Source organism: Tachypleus tridentatus, chromosome 7 (genome assembly GCF_004210375.1).
Source record: "Tachypleus tridentatus isolate NWPU-2018 chromosome 7, ASM421037v1, whole genome shotgun sequence".
NCBI classification, from domain to species: Eukaryota; Metazoa; Arthropoda; class Merostomata; order Xiphosura; family Limulidae; genus Tachypleus; species Tachypleus tridentatus.
The window spans coordinates 136,003,645-136,025,369 of NC_134831.1; the positions used below are offsets into that span (position 1 = coordinate 136,003,645).

A 21,725-nucleotide genomic window follows, 5' to 3' on the forward strand; every position below is an offset into this window, starting at 1 on the left:
ATATATGAGCAACATATACATTCCACTCACGGACTGACAAAGACGAATGCGTTTTGGTGTTGCAAATCAAACAAAGAAGAAAATTAGTCATGAACCGTCATGTAGGCCCTGTTTTGCCTGGCATGGCCTGATGGTTAGAGCACTCGATTTGCAATCTAAGGGTCGTGGGATCGAATCCCGTCATCGAACATGCTTGCTGTTTCAATTATGGGATCAGTAATAAATAGGAGCTCAAGAGATGGCGGTCGGTGATGTTAACTAGCTGCCTTCCATCTAGTCTTATCATTCCAAAATTAATGACGGCTAGCACAGATGGCTCTCGAATAGCTCTGTATAAATTTAATAAAACAACCAAACATACAAATCAAGTCTACTTTTAACCATAAATCAGTCTGTACAGGTGACTATATTCAAGGCCCGGCATGGCCAAGCGTGTTAAGGCGTGCGACTCGTAATCTGAGGGTCGCGGGTTCGCATCCCGGTCGCGCCAAACATGCTCGCCCTCCCAGCCGTGGGGCGTTATAATGTGACGGTCAATCCCACTATTCGTTGGTAAAAGAGTAGCCCAAGAGTTGGCGGTGGGTGATGATGACTATCTGCTTTCCCTCTAGTCTTACACTGCTAAATTAGGGACGGCTAGCACAGATAGCCCTCGAGTAGCTTTGTGCAAAATTCCAAAACAAACAAACAAGACTATATTCAATATAGAAAACATTATTTTAAATTTTAAAATTAATCAATCAAACTGTTCGCTTAAGATTAGCCATGTAAGCAGTAAATTATCTTCTTACATCTGTGGTCGACACATCTAAATTAGACTCTGTAGGGACCTCTCATCTCATTAGACTGTTTAGCCTAAATAGGACCAAAAATATAAAAATATTTCTACACTATCGTGTTAAAGCAATGACAACATATTTATCGGATGTACTCCATTATATGATTAATTGGCACATTATTCTGTTATTCACGCTCACATGTAGGGGCGAAATAATTTTATTTTCATCGATCAACCTTAAAGTAGACAGATGGAGTGGTGATGAGGATATTTATCAAACTGATCTTGCCATATTTATATAACAGAATTAATACACACGTGTGGAACAGCTTTCCTAAATTTTATTAGCATAAGATATTTTGTTATTTTTTTCTGTAGCAATTAAAACGTAGTTTATTCCCCAAGTTACTTAAACCTTCTGCCCTTTGTATAAAATTAAACGAACTGATTTTATGGCAAGTCGTTAACCAAATAACGACGCAATATTCTGACAAATTAAAATGCCCCTAACACGAAATCCTGCATAGTGGCAAAATAATGTTTGTTTGTTCTTTTCTTACGACAGATCAAGAAAATATCGCTATGCTATTAGGAGGAAACTGAATAAGGTTCGTGCTGTTTGATTTCATATTGCGGTATCATGGTTTGAGATTACGACAACCGTTCATGCAATTGGAAATGACACCACATTTATACCTTATAGGAGAAAAAACACTCTTCATGTTTTAAGTCATCCAGATTGAAAATGTTTTGTTGGAGAGAAAAACAAAAGTTGAAATTCTTCCACGATGCTAAACCCAAACATCTTTGACAAAAACACCATTTGAAACACAACAATTATTCCTTGTCAGACAGCATGATATTTAAAAAGGTATAGTTAAGTTTCGGACTCTAAGCAGTCCATCTGTTTGAAAATGGGTGGATAGAATGAATGTCGTTCATTTTCAGACTAAATTTGTGGTTGTTAGAAAACTAAACAATCAACATAGAACCCTCGTCCCTTTATGGCCCAGAGAATGTGGTTGTTAGAAAACTAAACAATCAACATAGAACCCTCGTCCTTTCATGGCCCAGAGAATGTGGTTGTTAGAAAACTAAACAATCAACATAGAACCCTCGTCCCTTTATGGCCCAGAGAATGTGGTTGTTAGAAAACTAAACAATCAACATAGAACCCTCGTCCCTTTATGGCCCAGAGAATGTGGTTGTTAGAAAACTAAACAATCAACACAGAACCCTCGTCCCTTTATGGCTCAGATATGTGGTTGTTAGAAAACTAAACAATCAACATAGAACCCTCGTCCCTTTATGGCCCAGAGAATGTGGTTGTTAGAAAACTAAACAATCAACATAGAACCCTCGTCCCTTCATGGCCCAGAGAATGTGGTTGTTAGAAAACTAAACAATCAACACAGAACCCTCGTCCCTTTATGGCCCAGAGAATGTGGTTGTTAGAAAACTAAACAATCAACATAGAACCCTCGTCCCTTTATGGCCCAGAGAATGTAGCTTATGGAGTAAAGACATCAACCCAGCTAGTTTCAAAAGTGGTTTCAATGTTTTGAAATGCTGCAAAAGCAACATTGAAAATTATTGGCCAAATATTCCATTATGGTCCATATACGGCAGTAATCATGCTGAATGACTAAAAGGTGGTTATTTTGTCACAGAAACCAATAAAGTCCAGTTCACGGGTTCGAATCCTCGTCACACTAAACATACTCGGCCTTTCAACTGTGAGAACATTATAATGTGACCGTCAATCCCACTATTCGTTAGTAAAAGAGTAGCCCAAGAGTTGACGGTGGGTGGTGACGACTAGCTGCCTTCCCTCTAGTCTCACACTGCTAAATTAAGGACGGCTTGCACAGATAACCCTCGTGTAGCTTTGCGCGAAATTCAAAACAAGTCAAACCATTTTAATAATTTTATTTTTCAGGCAGGAATATCCAGGCGAAAGAAATTTTGATTTAAAAAGATGCTGGAATGACAATAAGACATTATTAACCCGAAATGTATATTCACGAAAAATATAATTATAGTAATTTCAATTCTGTTTTTGTTTTTTTTTAATTTTGCGCAAAGTTGTACGAGGGCTATCTGCGCTAGCCGTCCCTAATTTTGCAGTTTATGACCAGTGGGAAGGCAACTAGTTATCACCACACACTGCCAAGTCTTAGGATATTTGTTTATTAAAGAATACGGGGAGTGACCGTCACATTATAAGGCCCCCACGGCTTAAAGGGCGAGCGTGTTTGGTGCGACAGAGATTCAAATCCGTGACCCCTACTTATTACGAGCCAAGCGTCTTAACCATCTGGCCGTGCCGGGCAATTTCAATTCTACGGAGAAAAATAATAACAATTAAACACGAAAAGTTTGTTTGTTTATTGTTGAGTACGAGGATACACAATACGTTATGTATGCTATGCCTACCAACAGTTTCGCGTTCCCAGCTGGTACAGCGGTAAGTCTACGGATTTACAATACTAAAATCAAGGGTTCGATTCCCTTCGGAGGACTCAGCAGATGGCCCGATGTGGCTGTACTATAAGTAAACACACACCAACGGTATCAAAACCCGGTTTTTAACGTTACAAGTTCTAAAGACTTTAGTGAGCCACTGGAGACAAAAATAAAAAAAAAACTTAAATTTCTGCAAAAAATCATAAAACAACATCATCAGTAGTACTATTAAATTTAACGAAAACATTTTTAGAACAGAGTTTCCTCATGTAAATTAGATTAAAACGGTTATTATATTTACATATAACCTACACATTTCTCAAAATATTTTAACCAGATATTGCGAATAAGAATTGTACCCTATTCTCCATCTCAGGACAGCTTCTGCTAACATAATGGTGTGATAAGAGTTGCTTAAATTATGCATCTCTGAAGGCAATTTTATTTTTATTTACATTTACAGAACGTTAACAAAAGACCAATCTGGTTTAAAATCCGAAACCGAAAATGTGGGTAAAATTATATGAAGTCGAGTGTGATTTTTACCACGCATGTAATATTTCTAACAAGATAAATCACCTACTTTTGTTTTTGCTATAGTGTGGTTAAATGTTACCTTTGTTTTACTATCCTGTATTAATTGTTGCGTTTAACAAGTTAAATAGTTCCACAAAACATACATGAACGACTACGGTTTAAGGTTGTAACTAATGTTTAGAGGTTTCCTATCTAAGTTATGTCATTTTGTTTATTTATTGTTTATTTCATCAACAATATTAGTATACTAATTACTATTCCAAATATAATTAAGTTTATTTTATACTGATTTGATTTGTCACTAAACTTTCATTATAAAGGCTGATTTGTATTGTAATCTTATAATTTGTACTTAGGACGAGTGCATGTTTTCTCATAGCAAGACCACCGAGGTGAATCGAAAATCTGATTTTAGCGTTGTAAATCCGTAGACTTACCTCTGTACTAGCGGGGGACACTTAGGACGATACTAAGTTTTATAAACTTTTCACGTTCGAGAGATGTTACTGGGTTTATGGCCGAAAATACGGTTAACAGCAAAGGTATCCAACTGACTGAACAATGCATTCTAATCTTTATAAGTTAGAAAAATATACTTAATTAGTGTTACTGATGACCAGATTAATTATTAATTTCGTTCACAGTTTTTCCGATAAGAAACTATATTATTTAGTCTTCAAATATTACACCTGTAGTTTTCCGTTTCTGTTGTTAGTTTAGTGAAATTATTTGAATGCCAACGAAATAACACTTTAAGCAAAAAAAATACGTTTTCGTTAAACAACTTTGCTTCCAGTACAAGTCATCTACGTTCTGCTCGTGATGTTATCTCTGTAATTTGGCTTTTCCAAGTCGGTGAAAAAGCGCACGTGTTAGAGCTCTTTACAAGCGAATGGTGAACCGACATGGCCGGGTGGTTAGGGCGCTCGTCTCGCAAAATGAGGGACGCAGGTTCGAATTCCCCTCACATCAAACATGCTCGCCCTTTCAGCTGTGGGGACGCTATAATGTGACAGTCAGCCCAACTATTTGTTTGTTTTGAATTTCGCGCAAAACTCCTCAAGGGCTATCTGTGCTAGCCGTCCCTAATTTAGTAGTGTAAGACTAGAGGGAAAACAGTTAGTCATCACCACCCACCGTCAACTCCTGGGCCACTCTTTTACCAACGAATAGTCTGATTGACCGTCATATTATAACGTCCCCACGGCTGAAACGGCGAGCATATTGAGTGCGACCAGGATTCGAACCCGCGATCCTCAGATTACGAGTCGAACGCCTCAACCTACAAGGCCATGCCAGGCCTACAGCGAAAGACTAGAAAAAGATAGTGGCTAAGTTATTTCAATATTAATATGACAATAAAAGTACCTTTCTAACTGGTTGTCAGTTTATTACACGCTTGTACTAAAACAAAAAATGCAGTGGTAATATACATGTAAATCTATAAGTTCCAACTTATGTTATCAGCTATTGTTATTATTATTAACAATTGATTTACCAGGTTTACTCATCCGACATGACAACAAAAGTTAATGATTATCCTTTTTTATTTCACTTTGAAATTATGGAAAATATGTATGATTTTTACAACACAGCACAAAAACATTCCTAATTATAAATAACTTATTGTTACAAAAATAAATAATGTATAACTTCAACAATGAAATCCTGTTTTCTGTGACGTCAAATTTCCGGAGATTCCACTAAAACAAATGACAGTGACCTTACTGTTTCATCAATCTGCAAAAAAATTAGAAACGAATTATTATTAATATTACAATTACTTTATATAGTTACGCGATTTAACTATAATTTTAATACTGGATTTTTAAAATACAAACGTTAAAGCAACATAATTAAGACATTTTAAAACCTAAGATAAAATGATTTTTTTTATAATTTAAAAAATATATAAATGTATATATTTCTTTTTTGAATTTCGCGCAAAGCTACTCGAGGGTTATCTGCGCTAGCCGTCCCTAATTTTGCAGTGTAAGAATAAAGGGAAGGCAACTAGTCATCACCACCCACCGCCAACTCTTGGACTACTTTTTTACCAACGAATAGTGGGATTGATCGTCACGTTGTAACGCCCCCACGGCTGAAAGGGAGAGCATGTTTGGCGCGACGGGGATGCGAACCCGAGACCCTCGGATTACGAGTCGAACGCCTTAACACACTTGGCCATACCAGGCCTAATATACATATGTATTACATCTATAGTGTTGAGTAATAAATAAATAAATATTAACAAACTACAAATGAAAATATTACAATCTAATTTATATATTGCTAACACTAAATTAACTTTAAACTTTCCATTGGATGTTCATCATTTAAGCAGGTACTAATTAATTAATTTGCAACATAAATTATTCATTAAGCACTTAGCTTTCCTGTTTATCGCATGAAGTATGTTTTCAATCAGTTCGTCTAATTTACCTAACCCTAGAATTACTGGCTACATCAACATTTAAAACATTTTTATTTATCAAAATGTTTATTGAGTGATGAATTTTACTCTTACAGGATCCCTTATAATACAAAAAAAAATATATATATATATAAGCACAAATATCATAAGTACCATTTAATTAGGAAATGATTTACTTCAATACATAGTTTTGGTCATTTTTTAAAAGGTATATTAATAGGCAAAAACATGAAATCACTGAATGTTATGCTATATCCTCCAGTGGCACAGTGGTATTTTTGTGGACTTACAAAACTAGAAACTGGGTTTATGGGGTAGAGCACCGACAGCCCACTGTGTAGCTTTGTGCTTGATTTTAAATAAACAAAACAACATTATGGAATATGCCGTTTTTTTTCCGATACGTAAACGAATCCATAATTTGATATTTATGTTTCATAAATAAACGGCTAAAAAGTTTCCTTTATCCATGTAGTTCTCTAAACGGTGTATATTAAAGAATTTATATCAAACAATTTCAATGGCACCTTGAGTCATCAACTTATATGTTAAATTATAATATCGTACACTACGTTGTCATTTACAAAGGTCCTTCCGCTGGTACAGCGGCAAGCCTACGGATTTACAATGCTAAAATCAGGGGTTCGATTCCCCTCGGTAGACTCAGCAGATAGCCCCACGTAGCTTTACAATAAGAAAAAAACAACATATAAACTCTAACAAAGTCAGATAAAAACTGAAAGATAACCAACCTGATCTGAAGAGTTTCTCGAAGTTTCGTGTTGTTACGTTAAATCATACACGGAAGCTGAGTATAACGCAACGAAAATCCATACTGCGAATGTTTCCGATTGAGGGTCGAGTTTTTATTGCTCACAACACTCAGAAAAAAGGGCTTTGCGTGAGCTGAAAAAGAAAACAAAAAGTCACTAAAAACAATAACAATAAGGATATTCATACTGTAGGATATATGTGGTTAGTATCATGATATCTCTTGATAAATTATTATCGTACACTCTTGCTCAGAAAGGTTGTTGCATGTGATATTTTGAGCTTTTTTGTATCTTATTTGTTGTTTTTTTTGTGTTTTTTATATGTGCAATGTCTTTCCTTTGGTAATTATTGGTAAGTATGTTTATAACATGAACATTCGTGTAATATTTCATGATTATGTCCTTTTTTTTAATGGAAATTTCTGCACAACTTAAGATCTGTACCACCAGAAATGGACTTTTTCTCTCAACTTCTAAGTCAAAACAAGTAAGACCGTCATTTTGTGAAAATATTTAGTATCAATCTGAAACGTTCGGTAAACGTGCAACAATTATATCTACATCAATAACGTGTGTGGCTCCCACGTGCTGCAATGATGTCCGCTAAACGGCGTGGCATACTCTTAACTAACGTTTACGAGTCTTTGATTTGGAATTCTGTTCCACTCTTTAGTCAGTGCTTGGTGTAACTGCTGTAGGGTTGTAGGGGGATCGTTTCTATTCCTGACTGCACGGCCAAGTTCATCCCAGAGATGCACTATCGAATTGGTATCTGGGCTTACAGGTGGTTGTTACAAGAAATCTTGCATATTGCGAGCATTATAAGCCGGTGCATTGTCCTGCTGCAGCCGGAAATTGTCCCGGATAAAAACCATGGACAAGTGACAGTAAGTGGCAATCCAGGATATCCTGATACGCAGCACCAGTGGCGTTTTGATCCAGAACGACCAACAGGCTAACAGCTGCAGAATAGAAAGCACCCCAGACGTGCAATGAACTTCCACCTCCTGCGACGTTGGTTGAACATTTTCATCATTCAGCTGTTCTCCAGGAAGCCTGCGCGCTCGTATCGGTCCATCAGTGGGAGAGAGCAGAAATCTGGATTCGTCAACAAAAACTACATGATTCCAATGTGCGATCGTCAGATTACGGTATCCCTGAGTTCACTGCAGCCTGTTATTGCAATGTCTAGCTGTCATTTTGGATTTCTTGACCATCCGTCTTGCTCTGTATCCAGCTTGCACCAACCATCGATAAACCGTCTGGCGTGAAATCCAGATCAATTGTTGCACACGTAACTCAGAAGCAATCGACCTGGAGGACATCGTACGTTTTCGGCGAGCAATGGTGAGGATCCGTCGATCATCGCGTGCTGTAATGGCACGTGGACGGCCCGTGGGTCTGCTGGGACTCACACTTCCTGTTGCAGTTCTGACAACTCTGTTGACGGTCTGCCTGGATACACCTAGTCGTCTTGTAATATCGCTTTGTTTTAATCCAGCATTGTCGTAGACAACCATCTGATTTCTCAAACCTACGTCAGTAGAACCTGGCATAATGCCTATAATATTTACAGAGTTAAAACCGCGTCGTCAACAGGTAGGGTTCAAAAGTAACACCAAAATATCTGGTTTTATACCTCACCACAGACACTGCGTTTGGGACAAGACTCAGAACACTTAGATGTTCAGGGGTTAAACAGATTCAAAGTGAACTCAGATAACGTAGTAGAGAAATACAACTTGAACGTTTAAGGGCAATACACAAAATGAATTTAGTTTTAAAATTATATAAATGACCCAAAATCACATTCTTCGAACATGTACCAACCTTTTTGAGCAAGAGTGTATACTGCGATATTTCACTGTCGCAACAGAAAAATGGGGTTCTGGAGTAAAGAGTGTTTTCACAAAATTTTGAAGTAGCTGAATTTTTCACTTTACTTTCATTGTCAGATGTTTGTTTCTAGCAACTAAGAAAACCGTTATAATCTGAACAACAGTAGTTTAGAATGATTAGTTAGGCCTAGTTGATTTCTATGTTGGTAACCACTGCTAACCGAAGTGATGATAATAGTCTGTTGAATATCAAACGATGCTCTAGTTTTAACAGAATTGAAACCGGTGAATAACTAAAGTTTTTTTTTCTTATTACGCGCAAAACTACACGAAGGCTATCTGCGCTAGCTGTCCCTAATTTAGCAGTGTAAGTCCAGAGAGTAGGCAGCTACTCATCACCACCCACCGCCAACTCTTGGGCTACCCTTTTACCAAAGAATAGTGGGATTGACCGTCACACACTTTCTAGTAAGTGATACAAAGTAACACATTTCCCCTTGAAAAGAGAATGTTAAGACATTAGAACAGGAATTCTAATGACACGTGGAGCACAACTGCTGGAAGAAGACACCTACTTCCTAAATTTGTTTACGACGGTAGAAGGTTGCACTGAAAAAAGTATCTAAAACTTGTTATTTTAAAGTACTACGATATATTAACTTAAATATTATCGAACCATCAGCGTATTCATTTTCTATTCCGTTATCCACTGGAGTTTTATTTTTGTACAATGTTTTGTGATATTCAAAGCAACCACGTGAGATGGTTTATATTCTTGCCAATAAAATGTAAAAAATAGAAAACGCTCATTGAAAGAAGAATATATTCATATTAGTTCTTTTACTCACATATGATGACATTGTCCTGAAGAAGTTTTGTTCCACAAAACCTGTCCTCTCCAATGACTAATCCATCAGGTGATCCTTGGGAAATTCCAATAAAGTCGTCGTCGTTGCAGTCTCTCCCTTGGCTGCCACGACTTGCAGGCATGCCCCAGGAGAAAGACTCTGGGGTTTCGGTTGTCCACTTGATGGAACAGAAGTTTTCCTCCATTCGAGTGCAGACTGTGTACCTCAAGTTACTAAGGTAACGGACATGGTTCTCTCTCTTTGGTCCCCAGTTGAAACTACGGACGAACTCACTAGGCTTCCGGTGATACTGAAGACAACCAGAGGGCGCTAACGTTCAACAGATCAACGTGTCAGCACAAGATGAAGCTAATATTTAAGAATCTAACATCTCATCCTCAACGACATCTTTAATTATTTTCTTTTTCTGTTGTTACGAGCGTCGTGTTTGTTTGCTTTTTTAACGTTCACAGCACTGTCCATCTGCTCTGTATACAACACCTAACATAATATCTAGATTTTGAGCTTTATGCGTGTACTTCTGATGTTAGAATATATTGGTAGTTTAAAAATCCTGCTTATTATTGTGCAAGCAAAACATAACATGTTGGTCATCAGCTGCTTGTTTGCTTGATAAGTGATCAACTACACGAGTTGGTCTACGTACATCAAAGCGTGGGATTATTTAGATCAAATCTATGAGATCGAGAAATCAGAAGACATACAGAGGATTATGGGAGCGCAATTATTCTGATGTTCTATCAAGTGAAGTCATATTGAAGTAAATCAGATTTTATTTTGTATTTTTACATTAGGAGGAACTTTCTTGTATTTTTTGTGTTAAAATTGGCAAATCTACGATAATAACGTATCATATAAAGTTCATATGAAGCATTGGTAGGTTGTTGATACATAAACATGTGGAATATATACAAACCAATCAATATTACCATTTTTCTACAGTGTTGTTGTTTCTGAGGTCCGTGTATTTCATTGCTTATTTGACAAGTTATTTGCAAACAAACAATCGTAATTTTAAATGTTTGTTTTGGTGTAAAAAACAAGAACAAAACTGCATTGTATTAACACAACATTTAGTTAATTACACAACAAGTTAAACATTATTTACAATAAGTTTAAAACCAGTATGAACTTACCCATGTCTAAACTATTACACTTAACCATGGTGATTTTTATTTGCCATCTACGAGTCGTTTTATAGCTGTTACTAACCACACTGAGCACCACGGGATTGGTGGAGCTACTTCCCAAATCGACATACACTGGATGGGAAATAAGAAATTATCAGTAGAGCCTGGAAATGTACTAACACTGAACATTACTTTATCAGCTCTCTAACAGTAGTCATTACTTTATCAGCTCTCTAACAGTAGTCATTACCTTATCAGCTCTCTAACAGTAGTCATTACTTTATCAGCTCTCTAACAGTAGTCATTACTTTATCAGCTCTCTAACAGTAGTCATTACCTTATCAGCTCTCTAACAATAGTCATTACCTTATCAGCTCTCTAACAGTAGTCATTACTTTATCAGCTCTCTAACAGTAGTCATTACTTTATCAGCTCTCTAACAGTAGTCATTACTTTATCAGCTCTCTAACAATAGTCATTACTTTATCAGCTCTCTAACAGTAGTCATTACCTTATCAGCTCTCTAACAGTAGTCATTACCTTATCAGCTCTCTAACAGTAGTCATTACTTTATCAGCTCTCTAACAGTAGTCATTACCTTATCAGCTCTCTAACAGTAGTCATTACCTTATCAGCTCTCTAACAGTAGTCATTACCTTATCAGCTCTCTAACAGTAGTCATTACCTTATCAGCTCTCTAACAGTAGTCATTACTTTATCAGCTCTCTAACAGTAGTCATTACCTTATCAGCTCTCTAACAGTAGTCATTACTTTATCAGCTCTCTAACAGTAGTCATTACCTTATCAGCTCTCTAACAGTAGTCATTACTTTATCAGCTCTCTAACAGTAGTCATTACCTTATCAGCTCTCTAACAGTAGTCATTACTTTATCAGCTCACTAACAGTAGTCATTACCTTATCAGCTCACTAACAGTAGTCATTACCTTATCAGCTCTCTAACAGTAGTCATTACTTTATCAGCTCTCTAACAGTAGTCATTACTTTATCAGCTCTCTAACAGTAGTCATTACCTTATCAGCTCTCTAACAGTAGTCATTACTTTATCAGCTCTCTAACAGTAGTCATTACCTTATCAGCTCTCTAACAGTAGTCATTACCTTATCAGCTCTCTAACAGTAGTCATTACCTTATCAGCTCTCTAACAGTTGTCATTACTTTATCAGCTCTCTAACAGTAGTCATTACCTTATCAGCTCTCTAACAGTAGTCATTACTTTATCAGCTCTCTAACAATAGTCATTACCTTATCAGCTTTCTAACAGTAGTCATTACCTTATCAGCTCTCTAACAGTAGTCATTACCTTATCAGTTTTCTAACAGTAGTCATTACCTTATCAGTTGGTTTTTTCTAATTATACAGCATATACGGAAAGTTATAAATTATGTGACTACCTTCTTTCCATCCTGTAGTTAAGCAGTAATATTGATGGCTTATAACACTATAATTCGATGTTTGATTACTGCAATGGATACAGTGGAGATTGCCCATTGCACACTTTTGTGTTTAACAGCAAATTGAAAACATACTGCCAACTACTTAGCAATATAATAATTAATAAACAAATAACACTAACATCTTTCTATCTATTGATTTCAAACAACTGATCAGTGTGACCGATATTTAAAAACAAAGTCAACCAGAAAGTACCTAACTTTCATTATCGAGTGTTTCACAGCTTGTGTGACTCCTAATATCATAGAAAAGTGTTGCTAAAGTGGACAACTGGACACTAGCTAAAAATCCAATGTATTTGTCTCTCTGTGTTTCTTTTCCTGCACTAGCCAAAAATGAGCGAAGTTCTCACGATGGCTTTGGTACAACAGAAAAGCATTTTAAGAGCACTTGGGAACAGTTTATTACTAAACACGGTAATGTTTAATACGTGGGGATGGACCGAGATAAAGATGGTCACTGCATTCGATCTGTTACACTCTGACACTTAAAAAGAATTACTAAAGTTGAGTTTAGCCTTACTTGAGCGCCTATTTACCATTATCGAGTGTTTCACAGTTTGTACAATAGTAATATTATTATGTTATTCTCCTACACGTATTTTTGTGGGGAGAGAATAGGAAAGGAAAACTACTACTTAACAGTGAGAACAGTTTGTTAGCATATATTATTCACAGGTTTCATAAATAATATTTTTATTTATGGTCGTTAGATGGCAGCATATGAATTTCAGTGAGAATAAAATTGTTTTGAATTTCACGCAAAGCTACACTAGTATTACCTGTGCTAGCCGTACCTAATTTAGCAGTGTAAGACTAGAGTGAAGGTAGCTAGTCATCATCACCCACGGCCTGCTTGGGCTGCTCTTTTACCAACTAATAGTGTAATTTACCGTCACTTTATAACGCCCCCACGGCCTACCATGGTACTGTATCTCACTAGATTGTCGTGATTATCTAGTGTTTCAAAGAAAACTTTGGTCGAGAAAGTAACAGCGACACTGAGTGAATAAAAACACTTAATCCCACGGGATTCTGTGGTGAATGGAGAGATTTTTCATTGGATTTTATTTGGTTTATTTCGTATAAATTACGAGATGTCAGTGGATATTACTTCGCATTTAGCAGATTATATGGATTTAGGATTAACCCAAATTTTCTCGTGAGCTGTTATTAGGTCAGGTCTAAGTTGATAATACAATTAAAAATGAGGGTACCCTACTGATGAAGCGATACCTTCTAATCTTATAAAAAGAGTATATTTAATACACTATACCCAGTTTATTATTATAACTTTTTTATTTAAATAGGTAACTGGCTCTCATCAGATATTAATAACAATTATTTTTCTCTAGACATGAAAATAGGAACTTAATATTTTTGTAATTTATGGTGCTTGAGCACAGATTGGTTGTTTTAGTAGAAATGCACAATTTATGTTATCAGTGCTCTATCCACGGTAGGAAGTAGAGCTCTGGGATATAGAGTTGTAAGTCTGTAAGCTGACACACAGGGGACCACGGGTTGTTAACCTTATCAAAGTATCGAAAATAATGTTTAAACTGTAAACAGATTGAAACGCTGAACCAGTTTCCATTTCTTCCTTTTCAGTCTTTTCTTCCATGTGATTATCGTCTTTTAGTTAAGTGGAAAAGATTCACTCTTTCCTTTTTTTAACCTTAGAATATACAACCACTAAGCTGCACGAGGGCTATCTGCGCTAGCCTTCCCTAATTTAGCAGTGTAAGAGGGAAGGCAGCTAGTCATCACCACCCACCGCCAACTCTTGGGCTACTCTTTTACCTACGAATAGTGGGATTGACCGTCACATTATAACGCCCCCACGGCTGAAAGGGGCGACCATGTTTGGTGCGACTGGCATTCTAACCCGCGACCTTGATTACGAGTCGATCGCCTTAACCCACCTAGCCATGCCGGGTATTTTTTTAGTGTTAACGGTTCTTGATTAATTAATAATTAAATTGAAAGTCGTGTAGATTAGTAGTAATATTATTCTAGACACTTGTCACCACATAACAAACTACTTACTGTGTTGACCGCCGTTTTCTCCACACAGGATGGGGAGCGTTTCACCCACCATTGACCTCACCATAAACGAGTCACTTGTGCACTGACCATTATCATCGGGCTGACCCAAACTAAACTCCAAGAAATCCAGTCGTAACTGGCACACACCATTTGGATTTCCCACGGTTACTTGACATGTGTCTGTTCCGTTTTCACTATTAAAAGGATAACTGGGATTTACAAACACGGTTTCATTCTTCGACGTAACGTTTCCACATGTGAATCTCTCTGTAAAATACCAAGGTAAAACAAATTGTCTCAGTCACTGATTCAACTGATAATATATACAAACTTTATGTTGACATTAACATCTTATAATTAATAAGTACTCAGGCCCAAATAACTGCAACATACCAAAGGTACATACGCTGCCAAAGGAGGCTTTAAGCAACACATAAAGTAATTCAAAAACGTTGTGATCCGTTCACTGCGATATCTACTTTTAAACAATACCCTGTCGAACAAACTATTTTAAACATCGTCGAATATGATATACAAACGATACGAAGAATTTGATACCAACAGGCCTAAGGTTTTTATGTTTGTTTTTTTTTAATTTCGCGCAAAGCTACACGAGGGCTATTTGCGCTAGCCGTCCATAATTTAGCAGTGGGAAGGCAGCTAGTCATCACCACCCACCTCCATCTCTTGGGCTACTCTTTTACCAACGAATAGTGGGATTGACCGTCACATTATAACACACCCACAGCTGAAAGGTCGAGAATGTTCGGTGTGACGAACCTGCGACCCTCAGATTACAAGTCGAGAGCTTTAACGACCAAGCTATGCCAGGCCAAACAATAGACCCAAAATTTGTGACAAAACCAGTTAAAATGAAGAAGTCCTTCAATATTCCTCTTATTTTATCAAAATCTGATATAATTAATTATAATAACGCTCTGTCAAGCAAAAGCGTTCGTGCTGTGAAAATTGTTACTCTTACAACTGGATTACGCAGCTAGCGTTTGGTCCACAACTGGGTTTTTGTATCTCAGCCGCCCTGAAGAGTTCTGATACTCAGAGAAATACGTCGCTGGCCATGGATACAGCAGACAGAGTATTGTTTAAATACTATTTTAAATTAACCTTCCAAGAAACACTGTAATGGATAGAATAAAGAAAATTTCAATGTTAAAAAACTACTATGAGCTTAACACCGTTGTTCTCTTATAACCAATATAAAAGATACGGAGTTGAAGTTACGGCATTAATATTAAATACTATTATAACCAATATAAAAGATATGGAGTTGAAGTTACGGCATTAATATTAAATACTATTATAACCAATATAAAAGATATGGAGTTGAAGTTACGGCATTAATATTAGATACTATTATAACCAATATAAAAGATATGGAGTTGAAGTTACGGCATTAATATTAAATACTGTTATAACCAATATAAAAGATATGGAGTTGAAGTTACGGCATTAATATTAGATACTATTATAACCAATATAAAAGATATGGAGTTGAAGTTACGGCATTAATATTAAATACTGTTATAACCAATATAAAAGATATGGAGTTGAAGTTACGGCATTAATATTAAATACTATTATAACCAATATAAAAGATATGGAGTTGAAGTTACGGCATTAATATTGAATACTGTTATAACCAATATAAAAGATATGGAGTTGAAGTTACGGCATTAATATTAAATACTGTTATAACCAATATAAAAGATATGGAGTTGAAGTTACGGCATTAATATTAAATACTGTTATAACCAATATAAAAGATATGGAGTTGAAGTTACGGCATTAATATTAAATACTATTATAACCAATATAAAAGATATGGAGTTGAAGTTACGGCATTAATATTGAATACTGTTATAACCAATATAAAAGATATGGAGTTGAAGTTACGGCATTAATATTAAATACTGTTATAACCAATATAAAAGATATGGAGTTGAAGTTACGGCATTAATATTAAATACTGTTATAACCAATATAAAAGATATGGAGTTGAAGTTACGGCATTAATATTAAATACTAGTATAACCAATATAAAAGATATGGAGTTGAAGTTACGGCATTAATATTGAATACTGTTATAACCAATGTAAAAGATATGGAGTTGAAGTTACGGCATTAATATTAAATACTATTATAACCAATATAAAAGATATGGAGTTGAAGTTACGGCATTAATATTGAATACTGTTATAACCAATGTAAAAGATATGGAGTTGAAGTTACGGCATTAATATTAAATACTATTATAACCAATATAAAAGATATGGAGTTGAAGTTACGGCATTAATATTAAATACTATTATAACCAATATAAAAGATATGGAGTTGAAGTTACGCCATTAATATTGAATACTGTTATAACCAATGTAAAAGATATGGAGTTGAAGTTACGGCATTAATATTAAATACTATTATAACCAATATAAAGATATGGAGTTGAAGTTACGGCATTAATATTAAATACTATTATAACCAATATAAAAGATATGGAGTTGAAGTTACGACATTAATATTAAATACTATTATAACCAATATAAAAGATATGGAGTTGAAGTTACGCCATTAATATTGAATACTGTTATAACCAATATAAAAGATATGGAGTTGAAGTTACGGCATTAATATTAAATACTATTATAACCAATATAAAAGATATGGAGTTGAAGTTACGGCATTAATATTAAATACTATTATAACCAATATAAAAGATATGGAGTTGAAGTTACGCCATTAATATTAAATACTATTATAACCAATATAAAAGATATGGAGTTGAAGTTACGCCATTAATATTAAATACTATTATAACCAATATAAAAGATATGGAGTTGAAGTTACGGCATTAATATTAAATACCATTACTTTTAGACACTAATATCGCTTTTGACGTGAACAGTAGCTCTACGTACTAGGCAGACTTGAATGATGCTAGATGTGACATGAAATATTAAAACGTCATTAATTCTCTACGTTGGAAACACGATTATTGTTCAGAACACTTAACCCTTGTGGTTATATTCTTCAATCATTTTTCCTTATCTCTTTACACTTGATGAATGACCGTTACTTTTTTAGAGTTTTCTCTACAGATCTGCATGTTATAATGATTATTGAATGTATTCCAGTTTATTGAAATATCTATAAATTCTGATTTTAATAAAACCAAAAAAAACACATCAAAATCCTCACATTACATAAAATATTACTGGTAATCCGTCAAATAAAATGAACAAAACTGAGATGTAAAACTAACTAAACATTTTATGCAAACAGCATAAAACACACAAATATTAATATGTCAATCACGAGCTTTTAATAGAATCAAAATTTATTTAAGTGAAAGAAATAGCTGGTAATCATAATATAATAACAAACTATCAAAACTCTGTGGTTAATACTGTATTACAAAAATAACAAAGTAAATGGAATAGCTGATGATTATATAATAACAAACTATCAAAACTCTGTGGTTATTACTGTATTACAAAAATAACAAAGTAAATGGAACAGCTGATGATTATATAATAACAAATTATCAAAACTCTGTGGTTAATACTGTATTACAAAAATAACAAAGTAAATGGAACAGCTGATGATTATATAATAACAAACTATCAAAACTCTGTGGTTAATACTGTATTACAAAATAACAAAGTAAATGGAATAGCTGATGATTATATAATAACAAACTATCAAAACTCTGTGGTTAATACTGTATTACAAAAATAACAAAGTAAATGGAATAGCTGATGATTATATAATAACAAACTATCAAAACTCTGTGGTTAATACTGTATTACAAAAATAACAAAGTAAATGGAACAGCTGATGATTATATAATAACAAACTATCAAAACTCTGTGGTTAATACTGTATTACAAAAATAACAAAGTAAATGGAATAGCTGATGATTATATAATAACAAACTATCAAAACTCTGTGGTTAATACTGTCTTACAAAAATAGCAAAGTAAATGGAATAGCTGATGATTATGTAATAACAAACTATCAAAACTCTGTGGTTAATACTGTCTTACAAAAATAGCAAAGTAAATGGAACAGCTAATAATCATATCATAATAGCAAACTATCAAAACTCTGTGATTAAGATTTTCTTACCAAGACAACAGACGGCATAACCATTGGCACAGTTACCAATTTTAGCTCCATTTCTTCTTGAGCAGTCACCATCAGTTAGACAAATACCTGTCAAACCATTTTCTGCCAGACAATCCGTGTTTTGATAACGGGCTATGTTCAAGATGCTAACTAACGAAACACAAGTTGTTGTGTTATAGCAAAACAAATATAAACAATTTCAGTCTATCTTACGCAAATAATTCGAATAGATATGTGTACATATTTATTGTTGTTTCATTTTCTGATTTTTCAATAGATGAGCGTAGCTTACATCACACATAATCACACTTTTGTATCATTTGAACTTGTTTTCCAAATACTGCGAAACATTTGCGTCATAAAATAACAAAAGAGCAAATATTTATGAATTATTCCAGCTATCAAAACAGAATCACAAGATGTCTACAGAACTGACGTTATCCCATTTTAGTTTTAAGTGCTGGTAGCTGTGAGGTTAAAGTACCACTATTATATATTATATATTTAATTTTCTGTATGAGGTTAAAATAAACGATACTGTTCATACTAGTAAACCCCCCGCTAGTACAGCGGTATATCTACGGATTTACAACGCTAAAATAAGGGGTTTGATTCCCGTCGGTGGACTCAGCAGATAGCCCGATGTAGCTTTGCTAGAAGAAAACATACATACATGACAGAAAAAGTATTTATAAATTGAAACTTGTGAACACGTGTTACGCCAAACCAATCCTACCTTAAAATTATATTATATCCTGTGTGTGTGTGTGTTTTTTTTTCTTATAGCGAAGCCACATTGGGCTATCTGCTGAGTCCATCGAGAGGAATCGAACCCCTGATTTTAGCATTGTAAATCCGTAAACTTACCGCTGTACCAGCGGAGAGCTGATTATATCCTCTTAATATTTTCGTGCTTTACCATTAACTGGGTAATAATCAGATATTTTTCTCACACTTTTTAATTGCAACTAATAATTATTTATTAATAATTTTTTATTGCATGCTACACAATTCACAAGTGCTTTCTCGGATTAATTTTATGCGATGTTCAATACATATGCGACATTAATCCAGTTTGACAAAACTACATTTATGGCAACCATTGTTTTCATCCATCATTGAGTCAACCTACAGTGATGACGTTTTTGTTACGTTATACCTACCTAAACTTGTTGGTTCGCTTTGACTTTCTGCTGATATGAACAATGCCATAAAATACCCAGCAATTATTAGAAGGGTCTTCATGGTAAATCCTGAAATAAATGATTAACAAACTATAGAAACCATTACTAATACCATAAGATTATTTAAAGATGTCGTTTATTTCGTTGCTTCCCAACTAATCATTTAGAACTTCTGCTTCTACAAACTTACATAAACCGTTCAACCAGAGAATTGTAATAGTAGATTACTTAGTCCACCTTACTGAAATTAAGAATACACTATACGAGAACTAACTGAAAAGAATTAATTTCGGGGAAAAATGCATAGTTTGATTTACGATTGATAGAGCATTAATTTAATACTGAGAGTAGAAAGTGTTACCATGTTTATGGAACACTAATAAATTAATGTTAGGAATCCAAGCATCCGGGATTTTAATGGTAATTTTTAGTAAGTATAATATTGAGCTTTAGTTTGCACTTCTCGATATATAAAATTTGTAACAGTAATTAATTTTGAAAACCAAAACTTTAAGATGTCAATTCAACTGAAACTAAACATTTAAATCACACAACTAACGTGAACAATTAACACATTCATTTTGCGAGTTTTGCTTGGTTAAAAATTTTTAGAATGTGGTCACTATAACTAGTATTATTTTAGAGTTTGGTCACCATAACTAGTATTATTTTAGAGTTTGGTCACCATAACTAGTATTATTTTAGTGTTTGATCACCATAACTAGTATTATTTTAGAGTTTGGTCACCATAACTAGTATTATTTTAGTGTTTGATCACCATAACTAGTATTATTTTAGTGTTTGATCACCATAACTAGTATTATTTTAGAGTTTGGTCACCATAACTAGTATTATTTTAGAGTTTGGTCACCATAACTAGTATTATTTTAGTGTTTGATCACCATAACTAGTATTATTCTAAAAAAATTACAGAAATTGATCAACAGCGGTAAATGCACAAAGAATATTAATATCTAATACTTGAAAAGTCTCACCTTGCTGAACCACACGGATAGATAGATTGCTGAACGACGACTTGGTTTATACTAACCAAAATTCCTGTTTTTCTGCACTTATGCGTGCTCCAGAAGACGGACTAGCTCAACGACAATCCGGAAGTTATGTGGGTTCGTACTTTTTATAGCGACCTCTCAGTCAACCTTGAAAGATTACCTTCTTCTCAGCGTACTTATGAGAGCACGAGACTAATCGGTCAACGCTCCTTCATAAGGAAGCGATAGCAAAGTGCCTTGAGGTCTGGGATAACCTCGGACTCTTGTAATCCCCTCCCCTTACCGTACAAGATATATGGGTGATTTTTATCTGAGAAGAAAAGGAGGTGGTGGTAGGTAACGTGTTGCTTCTTGTTATTTTTGTGAGGTCTTAAAAATTAAATAAACGAAACCAACCGAATGTTAAAATAATGTGTGTATATGTTCTGAAAACATTTGCTAATATTTTCAAAATAATGGAAACACAGTTTGAAACAATTAAAACTGTTCATTGTATAAAAACAACAAACGTTCAGAGGAAACTTTGGAAACATAAAAAGCCACTAACAGCTCCAGAGCGATGTGGTGTCCGAGTTCAATAGTCGAACTCTTTTGTTACTAATCTTGTTTTCTCTATACTATCTTCACATCATACGGTTAAGTTGTTCGCCACAATTCTATTTTGTTTTTTACGTTATCAACTCATTAATTTGTTGCCAAAAAATATACAAACGGAACATTTTTAAATGCTCGTAACAAAAGATGTGTGTGTTTTAGAACACAGCCACAGCGTTTATTTAATTTATTATTTTCTTCCAATATTTCTAAGTTACCTTCCCATTCCAATATAGCAACATATTAAACTATCACTTGGTCAGTTACTTAACAAAACAATATATCTTTAACAAGTTTGTTTCATTTGTTTCGTTTTCAATTTCGCCCAAAGCTACTAGAGGGCTATCTGCACCAGTCATCCCTAATTTAACGACATATGAGATGAATTTAACTTATCTCTTGTTCATTGTATTCTTCAAACTAATATTCCAAAACCAATT

General features: G+C 34.8%; 1 protein-coding gene across 4 annotated transcripts in view; it reads right to left on the minus strand.

Moving 5' to 3' along the window:
* Nucleotides 1–5,251: 5,251 nt before the first annotated feature.
* Nucleotides 5,252–21,725, minus strand: part of LOC143256672 (uncharacterized) — a 108,159-nt gene continuing 91,685 nt past the window's right edge. For 3 of the 4 annotated variants that reach the window (XM_076514181.1, XM_076514180.1, XM_076514178.1), the window contains exons 2-8: nt 19,658–19,747; nt 18,495–18,644; nt 14,349–14,615; nt 10,832–10,957; nt 9,675–10,004; nt 6,968–7,121; nt 5,252–5,521 (exon numbers count right to left, since the gene is read on the minus strand). In XM_076514181.1, the coding sequence (XP_076370296.1) occupies nt 7,006–7,121; nt 9,675–10,004; nt 10,832–10,957; nt 14,349–14,615; nt 18,495–18,644; nt 19,658–19,739 (1,071 nt within the window). In that variant the 5' untranslated portion in view covers nt 19,740–19,747 and the 3' untranslated portion in view covers nt 5,252–5,521; nt 6,968–7,005. Of the gene's footprint in view, nt 5,522–6,967; nt 7,122–9,674; nt 10,005–10,831; nt 10,958–14,348; nt 14,616–18,494; nt 18,645–19,657; nt 19,748–20,673; nt 21,007–21,725 lie in introns of those variants that run through there. The other variant, XM_076514179.1, reaches the window with a different exon arrangement.